This window comes from Littorina saxatilis, linkage group LG5 (assembly GCF_037325665.1).
Source record: "Littorina saxatilis isolate snail1 linkage group LG5, US_GU_Lsax_2.0, whole genome shotgun sequence".
In the NCBI taxonomy this organism is placed as follows: domain Eukaryota; kingdom Metazoa; phylum Mollusca; class Gastropoda; order Littorinimorpha; family Littorinidae; genus Littorina; species Littorina saxatilis.
In genome coordinates, this window is record NC_090249.1 from 47,735,720 (window position 1) to 47,748,273 (window position 12,554).

The 12,554-nt window shown below is 43.5% G+C and overlaps 1 protein-coding gene across 1 annotated transcript in view; it reads right to left on the bottom strand.

The window, feature by feature from the left end:
• Positions 1–11,475, bottom strand: part of LOC138967319 (dihydropyrimidine dehydrogenase [NADP(+)]-like) — a 41,606-nt gene extending 30,131 nt beyond the window's left edge. The window contains exons 1-4 of the mRNA XM_070339851.1: positions 11,202–11,475; positions 9,061–9,171; positions 5,322–5,492; positions 2,398–2,559 (exon numbers count right to left, since the gene is read on the bottom strand). Coding sequence (XP_070195952.1) covers positions 2,398–2,559; positions 5,322–5,492; positions 9,061–9,171; positions 11,202–11,237 — 480 coding nt within the window. The 5' untranslated portion in view covers positions 11,238–11,475. The remainder of the gene's footprint in view (positions 1–2,397; positions 2,560–5,321; positions 5,493–9,060; positions 9,172–11,201) is intronic.
• Between the last annotated feature and the right edge of the window lie 1,079 nt (positions 11,476–12,554).

Here is a 12,554-nt window from a genome sequence, read left to right on the forward strand (position 1 = left end):
ACTTCCGGCCGGAGCCGGAAGGGAAGCTGCCGTGAACGACTGCTTACGTAATTCGTAGCTCAAACCGGCAGGGACCATGGTCTGTCCGCTGTCCAGTGAACCACTACTTCCAGGAACTGGAAGTGCAGCTGCCGCGGACGGCTGCTGCGAGCACATACCTTGCGACGACCGTGTCCCAAAAGGGACCTGCGCAGGTGCACTCCCGCAAGCGGAAGCCACCGAGCGCCGGCCGAGAAGAGAAACGCCTCCCTGCTCACGGCCTCCAGCACCAACGCCGAAGCCAGCAGGCTGGACAGGTGAACCGGAAACAGCAGGAACACAGGAAGCCAACGACCGAGGGTCGCACACCCCCGGGAGGGAGGCAGAGCTGGAAACAGGGTCCGTCCGCGCCATCTCTGAACGCACGAGCGTCCGAATTTCTGGAAGCAAAGAGGACAAAATGCTAGCCACAAGAGTGCCAGCCTCCGGCACGGGTACCGGGGTCAAAACGGACGTGGTAGTAGAAACGCCCGCCGCCCGCGAGCCAGACGAAGTCTCCTCCGGCGCCGAAATGGGCACCGAAAAAACGAAGTTAGTCTTCGGGTCAGAAACGTGAACCGTGGGGTTCCTAGCCGAAGAAGTAGAAGCCGAGGACTTAGGTTTGCCAGGGCCTTTGCCCTTACTCTCGGCCTTAGCCGCTCTCTTTTTCTCACTATCCGACATGCTGTCGCGCAAGAAAAACAGACTACTGAAAATACACAAGTCTCTAGGACGTAAAACTTCAGCAGAATAAACTAGCACAAAGTACGAGTTACAAGGAGGTAATAGTGCTACTGGTCAACGCTAAAAGTCCGAGCACGGACCCAAACTAACCAGCGAAAAACACCACGTGTAAGCGAAAAATGGCGACCAAAATGGCGGCCACAGCAACAAACTACCGAGTAAAATTCACAAGTCCGCGGACGAGAAAATTCTCAGCAGAATGGCAATGCAAACAACAACAAAATGAAACGATCTCACCGCTAGAAACAGCAATGAGCAGACGGGGAGCCAAGGCCGGTGGGTGTCAAGCAGACAGCAAACAACAGCCTAGGAGCGAAATCAGCACGACCTGTCTCTCTGGCTGAAAGATGTCGAATGAGGGTGTCTCGTACTGGGTACGAGATCTGTGGCGTGACACGCTACGGGAGGCAACCCAGGGTAGCAAGCTTGCTACTTTTTTAGCTTGGGTTGCTTCCCTTAGACTATAGACGGGATAGCGTTTCAGTTTACCTAGCATCTCGACTGCGTCAATGCTAAATATGTGACTCGGAGTAAGAATATGTAATTTAATTTCTATTTAAATATTTTTTAACCTGCTACATTTAGGTTGTGTAAAAGTGCGTTTTCAGACTTAATTGCTACTTAGTTAATGATGTGTACCTCAATGTTGAATGTCGGTTTTTCATTATGATAGATTTTGATTCTGTCAATATTCTCACACTTTATGCTATCAGTTTTGGTTGGTGCGGGAGCACAGCCTAATGGGGGCCCGGTAGCTCAGTTGGTAGAGCACTGGACTTGTGATCGAAAGGTCGCAGGTTCGAATTCGGGCCGGGACGGACACGGGTCAACTTTATGTGCAGACCCAGAGACGGAAGCCACCCCCGTGTCATCACAATGGCACGTAAAAGACCTTGGTCATTCTGCCATAAGTGCAGGTGGCTGAATACACCTAAACACGCAGACACTTGGGTAGCGCGACTCCGTTGCTGCTAGCTTTCCACTGGGAGGAAGCGACCCGAATTTCCCAGCGATGGGACAATAAAGTAATGAAAATGAAAATGAAAATTAAAATGAAATGAAATGAAAAAAATGGGTTGAAGGGGCGTGAAAAACCAACAACCAACCATCAGATTTACTTCCATTCCAGCTGGGGTTTCAAACAGTTTCAATTTATTTTTATTTGATTCATTAAGTGTTCACACAACTGCGCTTCAAAGGGCAATCTTGCAGAGTAAGTTAGTTTAATTTTTCTGATGTGTGCATGATACAGTGGTTCCTGTGATGTGATGACCCTCGGATGAGAGGACACCTCCCAAGAAAGGACATCCTGAGTCTGTTGTCCCATTGTCTATTCACATTACCAAAATAAACCTGTTAGTACAGACCACCTGCATTGCGGGGACACTTTCAGCTGGCCCCAAAAATTAATGTGTCCTTTCATTACAGGTACAGTGGAACCCCCCTTTTAAGACCCCCCAATTTGACTTCCTCCTTTTTAAGACCCTCCTTTCTCAGACATTCTGTTCATTGCCTTTGTAAATTTACCTCCATTTTAAGACTCCCTCCTTTTTAACACCTGATTTTCTTAGATTTCTGGAGGTCTTAAAAGGGGGGGTTCTACTGTACCACTGTACCAACAGTTTAGCTCATTACCTCTGTGGCGAAGTGCTGCAGACCCCCAATGTTGATGGGCCCCTCCTCTGAGGCGTACAGGTTGCATCCTCCCACACACAGGTCCGACGTTGGACACACCATTCCACAGGTCAAGCCCAGAGGGTTGTCCGAAAAGATGGCCTTGGCTGCCCCATAGTAGTTCTACAAGTAGAAGTAATGTCACGTGTCATTTGGTTCACTGTGAATGAATAGGGGGGGGGGGGGGGGGGCATGGGGGGGGGGGGCAGAAGAGAGAGAGGGGAGAGAGAGAGGGGGGGGGGGAGAGAGAGAGAGAGAGAGAGAGTGAGAGTGAGAGACAATTCATTTATAAATATTGATAGAGTGACTCAGTGAGAAAGTGAGAGAGTGAGAGAGAGAGAGAGAGAGAGAGAGAGAGAGAGAGAGAGAGAGAGAGAGAGAGAGAGAGAGAGAGAGAGAGAGAGAGACGCAGACGCAGATAATTTATTCAATAGGCCATAGCCCCTCATGAATGAGTGTGAACAAACGGTTCACGTTGCAAATAATATAACTCATCAGGTGCAAAAAAGGTACAACATAATAATCGCACAACACTACAGAATAAAACTTATATTACACAGTCTTTAACTACGAGGTTACAACATCTCTTAATTTCAAGACTTTATACAAATACAGGGATACATTTCTGATAACAGTTTCTTGAGGTGAGGCCAGGAGCAGGCTAAGTCTAAAAGTGCTTGGGGTTTTATAATATTTAAATGGGATAAATTTTTCTCTTAATCTGTTTAAGTATGGACAACAAAAAACATGGACTTCATCTTCTTGCTTTTCTTTACAAAGGGGACACATCAACTGATCGGCATTATGTTTTTTATATCGGTTAGAATGCACAGCAATTTCTGAAATACCTAATCGAAACCTAGTCATAATAAACTTTAGATGTCTATCCATATTCAACAAAAGGTAGGGTTTAATGTCATGTACAGTACAAAATGTCTGATAAACAGCAAATCTATCACTATTTTGTATATGATAATCCCACTCTTGCCATCTGCAATCGACCAACCTTTCCCTAAAAACACACACAAAATCTTTTTCATTAACAACGCCCTGATTCAACCACACAAAACCAAAACCATACTCATACAATTTACAACGAACACTTGAGGCCCAGTTCTTTTTACCACTCTCATCCATTTTATACAACATTTCATATGATTTACGAGGAAGTCTGTGCGCCTCCATGTTTAACAGTTTCAACCAATAGCTTACGCATCTTAAAATAGAATTCAAATATATTGGATATCTGTTTGTCTCGCCATATACTAGGTCATTAGGTGTTCGCATTCGGACTCCTAAGAACTTCTTCAATGCAAATAAATGAACTTTTTCACACTGCAGAGCAGCCTTATCTAGTCCCCATATCTCAGCACCATACTGTACTATCGGCTGTACTTGGGAGTCAAACAACTTCAAAAAAACATTCAAACTATTATTATTAAGCACAGATAATCTTTGTATAATACACATCAGAGCATTTTTGGCCCGGCTTGAGAGATCGCTACAGGCAGCCGTGAAACTGAGTCGAGTTGAAAATAATATTCCTAAATACTTATACACGTTTACAACAGGTAAAATATCTTCCCCATATGCCCACCTTTCCCTTGCATGTAGCTAACTTTCATCGTTTGAAGTTATAAATACATTTCCTTAACATTAACAGCTATTGTGTTTTCAGCGTAGCAATAGGGTCCGATATTTAGACGAGACAAGTATAATGCCGACGAGTCGCATTATACTTGTTCGAGTCTAAATATCGGACCCTATTGCTACGCTGAAAATACAATAGCGATTATATAGCTGTTCTGACCTTGATTTGTTGTTCCAAACTTACAAAATGACAGTTTTTGGGTTGATGCGTTGATCTCAGGTTTTGATAGCAGACGCCGTTTCTTATGCGCATTAGTTGTGCGCATGCGCCACACTGACTTTGAAAAAAACAACACAGATTTGACAACACAGCTGTTAAACAGCTGTTATTTAGACTCGAACAAGTATAATGCGACTCGTCTTCGACTCGTCGGCATTATACTTGTCTCGTATAAATATCGGACCCTATTGCTACGCTGAAAACACAATAGCTGTTAATAAAGCTGCTAGTGCTATCAACAGAAACACTAAGTTCCCAATGAATGTCGACTTGAATTTTCTCTGGTACATGTTCCATTAGCCTACAATGCAGGTACAGTGAAACCCTCCTTTTAAGGCCCCGATTTTAAAACTTAAAAGATTTGTGTTGTTCATACATTCTGTAAATTAACCTCCATTTTAAGACAACCTACTTTGTAAGACCTGATTTTCTCAGATATTTGGAGGTTTTATAAGGGAAGGTTCACTGTTTCTCTCTACATAGGGAAAACCAAGTGGATGGATACGTAATTACATCCTATTATGCCTATTACTCCGAGTCAACGATACATTACCTCCTCCCTGGACTACTAACAACTCGCAAATTGTCCTTCTGGACCCATTACGATGAGAAATTAGTTTATAGTTAATTGTGGTTATGGTTTTCCAAACTACCCTTCTTTTTTTCCTGCCTTCCCTGAATGTTTGTTTTCCATGAATGAGAACAAAATATCCACACACAAAAACACATACACACTGAAGCATGTCTGAACAACAACAAAAACAACGACAGGGGAGTCAACAACAATCACAACCACCACCACCACAAGAACAACAAGAACAAGAACAACAACAACAACAACAACAACAACAACCCAGAATAAAAGCGCAAGATCAGGACATGCTAACCTAAAACCAGTTATGTTTGCTCAGTTCACTGGGACAAAATGAACTTTGGCCCACAAGACCGAGACATATTTTAGGCTAACCTGTCTTGACCCTGCACTTTCCTCCGTTGACCTCGTTTCCAGGCCTACCTTGTTTGCAATACAGCTGATAAAGAATTTGACGTCCAGCTGAGTTGGGCAACTTTTCTGACAAGGCGCGTCGGCACACTTGAGGCATCTTGACGCCTCCTTCAGCGCTCCTCGCTCGCTCAGCGTCGTGTGTTTGATATCGTCAAAGTTCTTGTACAGGGGGTCACATCCCTGTGTGGTTGAGACAAAGAAAAACAATCGGATAAGATGTGATTGTTTTTTTTGTGTGGTGAATCAGAATATGAAAATGTATGTGTGTGTTTTTTGGGTGAGGGAGGAGAATGACTGTGTGTGTGTGTGTGTGTGTGTATGTGTGTGTGTGTGTGTGTGTGTGTGTGTGTGTATGTGTATGTGTGTGTGTGTGTGTGTGTGTGTGTGTGTGTGTGTGTGTGTGTGTGTCTGTGTGTGTGTGTTAGTGTGGTAGTGTGGTAGTGTGTGTGTGTTGACATGAGTGATTACGTTCATGCTGATGTTTTGGTGTCATGTATCTGTTCAAATGCACTGTGGCATACAAAGCACTGTTTGCCCAAACAGACTTTAACCTCAACTTGAAACAAGACTTCACAATGATGACTGTGAAACTGAAATCCACAACTTACAGCCAAAGGACTTAATTTAGGTTAGTCATGGATTATGCATGGTTATCTTTATCTCACTATTACTGCAGCAATATTTGTGTGATTCTCTTCCTGTCGGCACTATAAAACCAGCATCATTGGGGGTTTCTCACACAGGATAGAAGAGGCTAAATAAGAACAAACTTGTGCTGATTAAGTGATACTGTATAGCGTTATCAGTGTACTTTTACATACCCCAACGAAACAAATCCTATTTCTGCTGTTAAAGTGATAAACCCTGATTTTGTTTTCTTCTTCAACCTTACACGAATCACTGTAGTGACCTTCACTGTTATATTTACCCCAATAAAAATGAAATTTCTCACCCCATAATTTCTCTCCTTTTTCTTCGTAGCTGCTCACTAAGACTTGACTTTTCCTATTAATCTTTACGATGCTGTGGGCACTAACTCAAACTGTCTGAAGACACAAATTCATACATTATCCTGATGTTATTGTTACAAGGATACAAGCTGAGTATTTTGATAAAGCTCTACTAATGACTTTCAAGGTACATGCATGTATACCTTCCTTCTCATTAATTCAGCATGTTAGACACCACAGATCTGTGAAGGCTTTTACATATGATACAGTGGGTCCCCCCTCTTCAGAGCTCCAAATATCTGATAAAATGAGGTCTTAAAATGGAGTCTTAAAATGGCCGAAGTCTTAAAATGGGGGTACATTTATAGAGGTTATCAACAAAAGAACTCAGAATATTGTTACGGTCTAAAATGGGAGGGCGTCTGAAATTGCGGGGGGTGGGGTTGTGGTCTTAAAAAGGAGGTTCCACTGTATTAGAGCATCCTTCAACTTGGACACATACCACAATTCGATCAATGGCCTGGTTTACTCTTTGTGCAGACTGGGACATTTTCATTGAATTAATTTTGTAACTGACAGCACAGTGATGGCGCTAGAATGTTTTCAAACCGGTACGCAAACTTTTATGATGCAAACTGTCCAGAAAAAAACGGTAATCTGGTCATTGGAACCAGTAAGAGTCCAACTCAGACTACTAGTTTAGTTGTTTAACCAGCGAAAAAAAACGGTAGTTCAAAAATCAACCCATAGGTCATACCGGCAGCCATTTTTGTTCCGGTATTTTCTATTTTTAACCGGTAAAATACCGGTAATTACCGGTTAACGCCAATACTGCAGCAGTGTCGCAAAATTCTTTCAACAAAATATTTCCATTCTGCACAGAGAGCAGTCAGACTGCTGATTTTTGGGATATGTCTAAGTGGAAAGATGATCACATGTTAGAGCCTGGTCAGATATGTTGTACTGTATATATATGAATCGCCAATCACGCATCAGTTAACAGCCACAGCAGGCACTGTCCCAGCGCCCACAGAATAATCCTCTCAGATGCAGATCCATGGCCCCATGGGACCGACGGATGTCAACGATATTTTACCAAAAATTCAGCTCCAAAGTTTTGCACACAAAGCTTAATTAAGTAGACTTCGCCTTATCAATATCAGACTTAAGACCGTCCTTAATTAAGAGTGAAATCGACTTCGTGAAGCTTCTTGAAGTCTTTATACCAAAAACTTGAGCTACGGCAAAGTACTTCGTCCCCTACTTCGCTTCGCAAATTTTGACATGCAAAGCTACGCCGTGGCTCTGCAACGAAGTTGTTCTTTTTGTCAGAAGAGTACTTTTCGATTAAAGATGGATGTAGAAACTTGATCAGACTCGAAACCAAAATGAAGGATGTGTTTATCGACTTTGGTTCACCCTAAGTATGAGAACTAACCACCTATACCTGTACTATTTCATTCTGCGACGCTTTGACATATTGTATCATTGTGTAAACTGGTCAAAATAGAACAAAGAACTTTGTGTTACAATCAAACTTACGTCAACTGGTGACCTAAGGGACCCAAATGGAAGCAAACCTTGGGCTGGTCGAGACTACCAGCAGTCATGCATGTATATAGCTATTCTGATGAACACGTGGGGGAATTCGGGGGCTGTGATTGGATGGTCTCTTCCGATCATCAAAGCATAATGCGGCGGAAGTCGGCCATTTTACTCAATATCCAAAAGCATATTGTCGATAACAAAGACGCATGGTTCCGGTTTCTTCCACGTGTATAAAGTACACGCATACCTCGCCAGGTTTGTTTCTGTGACTAGTCGACAGACGATGCCATTTGCTTTGTGTGTGTTTTTGTTGTTGCTTACTGTACATGACATACATTACGTGTAAAATCCAGTTCTTTAAAAGGCAACAAACCTTGCAAATTTCCAGAAGCTGCAAACTGAAGCGACCTATCTCTGATTCTAGCAGACGATCTCTCAATCAGCAAACTCTCCTGTCACATAGAACGTCCATTGTATAGTGCAATGTTGAAATGAAGTTACCGGTCTGAAACATTTAGTCGTTTCTTCTGAGACAATCCTTGTTCTCTTATCATCTACAGATTTACCGCAGTCTTCACCACGCGAATTCCCAACAGAAGTCAGACTTTCGAACATACAATATACGTAGGCAAGCATGATACGTCATGACGTCATATGATTCCTAGCATATTGACGTAATGCTAAACATCCGGTTATCTCGAGTTTTCTCCGTAATACATGTCCGTGGGTTTTTCAATGTTCGGTTATTTCCGTGGCTTCATGCGGAAAGGGAACCGTCGTCTGCAATCAGCGACATGGACCATTCTGGTACTTGTTGCTGACAAAAACATGATTTTAACACAGAATTTAATGTCAGAATAGCTATATAAACGCTATTGTGTTTTCATCGTAGCAATAGGGTCCGATATTTAGACTCGAACAAGTATAATGCGACTCGTCTTCGACTCGTCGGCATTATACTTGTCTCGTCTAAATATCGGGCCCTATTGCTACGCTGAAAACACAATAGCTGGTAATATTCTGGCTAAAAGGCGGTAGATGACAAGACAAGAAAAGATAAATCTATTCTCTGCAGAGAGCAGAGTGCAGACCCAGCTTGGACTGCGTGAAGCTATGCTGGAAATATTTCCAATTCTGGGACAAAGCTTCGTGATGTGAGCTTCGCGAAGTCGGCTTTGCACAATTAAAGACAGGAACGTACCTTTAAACAAACCATTATGTAACGTCAGCTGCATGCATCTACAACATACCTTGCATCCTATGTCCTGGTTACGCTTCCAGTGTTTCTTGGCCGACTTGGTTACTGCGCTCGGTACCAGGTTGGCATGGTTTTTCAGCTTAGGGTTCAAGGACATGAGGTTCTGAAAAAGAACCCAAAGAATAAGACAACATAATGTATGATACATGCAAATGAAACCAAATGCAACCATTTTAAACAAAATGCATGTAACTGTTTTCATAGGAAAGTATGAACTGTAGATCACTGGACTTGTAATCCTAAGGTCGCGGGTTTGATCGAATCCGGGCTGGGACGGACTTGGGTCAACTTTATTCAAACGGTATCCATGTCCCACCCCCGTGTCACCATAGTGGCACATAAAAGACCTCGGTCATTCTGCAATAAGTGCAGATGGCTGATACCACCTAAACACGCATACACTTGTGTATCTAATCTAAAGTCGGGGTAAACCCTGGAAACATGCCCCTATATGGCTTTGCGGTGAGGGCGTATAACTTGAATTTTACTCGAAAGTATGAACTGGAATCTTTTGGAATTTCAGTAATACCTGTACAGCAAAGAAGACATTCCTTTTCTGAAAAAAAGTTCCCTTTATTTAAAAGTAACAATAAGCCACCTGGGGGCTATTTATCAGTCTCAACTCATGTAAACTCAGATATAATTTTATTATATATATCAGGTGCCTGTCATTTGCTAAGGACACTGCTTTGAACAAATGTAGAACTATGGGAGGTTCATGTAGTAAAACACCTCCACCCTCACCCCCCCCCCCCCCCCCCCCCATGCTGATAACAGAATTGCTCCTGAGTGGCCTTGTTATTGAGAGGTCAGTTCAAGTTGATGGTCACACAGGGTATAGAAAAAACAACCATACAATACACTAACATGTAAACAAAATCAAACGAACCCCGATGCTTTTACATAAAAGGTTTGCCAGTCTACATTTCCACACACACAAACTGTCACACACACACACAGACATGTGTAACACACACACATACTGCATAAAGTTGTACTTGAACAAGTAGAAGACACTTTCTCTGAAACCAGAAATGTTGTATGTCTGTTGAAACAAAGGGAGCAATTTAAGAGCTGACCTTGATTGTATGGTCATGACCCCCCCCCCCCCCTTCCCCACATAGGTCAGCAAGTAGAGTGCAATAAAACTGGGCCCTATGTGTCATGTTTGTTGGCTGAACAGTGAATGTGATCAAGGCCGACCTGAAATTGCCTACTGGTGACATAAAAAGTGACCAACTTACTGATTGTGAGAGAGAGACTCAGAGAGAGAGAGAGAGAGAGAGAGCAAATAGAACACAATCTTGGAACATACAGCTGCAGTTTAGCAAACGGGATACATTGTAGCAGCAGCGGGAGACTTGAGGCTGGCGAGAGAGAGAGAGAGAGAGAGAGAGAGAGAGAGAGAGAGAGACATAGAGGGAGACATTGAGAGAAAAGAGAGACAGAGACAGTGAGAGAGAGGGAGGGAGAGAAAGAGTATGTATACAAGCAATCTTTATCCACCAAAAATTTAACATCTGGAAACAGGAGAAGCGCTCGCAGACTGAAATTGGAGACGGGATATAGGGAGAAACTGGGTGTTGATACTGTAGCTAATGATAACAGACTTGGAGGAACGAGTCCCTGTACATTGAAGACATTCTTTCAAAACTGCGGACGGACAGGGTGTAAAAATGGCAATTCAAGCTGTGTTTTCAGTGGGGGAAAAGAAGCTGCAGTGGAAACAACGGGGGAAAAACAACCAAGCAAACCAAGAAACACAATCAGTCACCTCCACTAAATGTACTTCAGAAGTGCACAAATGGCAAACTTATGTTATATCAGTAACTTGCATGAGTCAGGTCAGATAAGTCAGAGTACACAACTGACTTTTCTCAACAACAGGCACATGCACAAAAATCGCATAACAAGCAACTCATTCTGAAGATAAAATAAAAGAGAGCAGATATAAAGTACCATACAGTTTCAACACACCGACATGTGCCTGTGCAAGGACAACCTCGCTACTCATGCAGAGGGCTTTCTCGGTGGAAAGTGATGATGATGGTGCTCATATATATCCAGATTGTGCAAAGCTTTTTGTCATGGAACACAAATGCAGCACAACTGTGAATGGCAGAAAACACTTACCTCAATGTCTGGTAGGTCTTTGCTTACTGCCGCCATGCTTTGCGGTGATAATTGTATCGCACGCACTCGTCGCTTAATTCCTCGGTTCAGCCATAGACATTGGTCTATGGTTCAGCCTTCTGTCTTCAGCTGTGCAAGTTCACAAACATGGGGGATGTTGACCTTTGCCCGCGTTTGATTTGCGTCAGTTTCATTGGTCCAACGCAAACGTGAAACGGGTTTAGCAAACCTTGCGCGCTGTCCGTTTTATCGCTGGCAGAAGTTATCGCACATATTACGAGGTTGGTGAAAGGAATAATGTACTTTCCTATGTCATCTCAGTATTACTTTTCTTGTCCATGTGTGTGTGCGCGCGCGGGAGGGGGTGTTTGTGTATGCGTGGGTCAGTGTGTGTGTATGTGTGTGTGGCGTCAGCGGCGGCCGGTGTGTATGTGTCAGTGTGTATGCAGTAGTGTGTGCGTGCATGCGTGTGTGTGTGTGCGCCGGTGTGTCACAGTATGTAAGAGAGAGTGTGTGTGTGTGTGTGCAGTGTGTGTGTCAGTGTGCGTGTGTGTGTGTCAGTGTGCCGTGTGTGTGTGTGTGCCGGTCAGTGTCAGTGTCAGTGTGTGTGCGGCCGTGCGTGCGCCAGTGCCCGGGCGCGTCAGTCAGTGTGTGTGTCAGTGTAAGTGTTCACGGTTTGTCCTACTCTATACCGCACATGTGAGTGCCAGTAAAACAATCCATGCACACGTTTGGATACATCAGTCTGTGATTGTTGATGGCCGCGCAGGAGCGGCCCTCATCTATTAATGCAATGGGTTCGGAGATCTGACATGTCGGTTTTGTTACCGTTCTCACGAGATCAGTTACATTTTTTTTCTCTCAGCTCTCTCTCTCTCTCTGTATCAGTGTATGTATGTCTTTGTCTGTGTCTACCTCTGAGTCTCTCCGCTTTTGTCTTTCTATGTCTGTCTCTATTTATGTGTGTGTGTCTCTCTCTCGCTCTCTCGTTCTCGCTCTCTCTCGCTCTCTCGTTCTCGCTCTCCCATCCGACTCCTGGCACACAGGTCAAAGCAGAGGTTAACTAAGTTGAGTGCACGTGTACCTAGCAGGAGGGGGGTGATTCGAGTCAGAAGTGACTTTGGTCTTCAGTCTTTGGGTTATAGCTTTCAGTGGAGAAGATGCCAACATGATGAAATTGCACTATGCTCTACTATTTATTGATGGCCGCCCTCTTTCTTCGATTAGCTGAGGGCGGTGAACGATGTGTCGTTGTTTGCCGTTCTCATGAAACATAAGTAATCAATTTATCCACTTGATTATATCATAGACCTATATAGGTCCCTGATTATATTCACAACAGGGACCTATCAC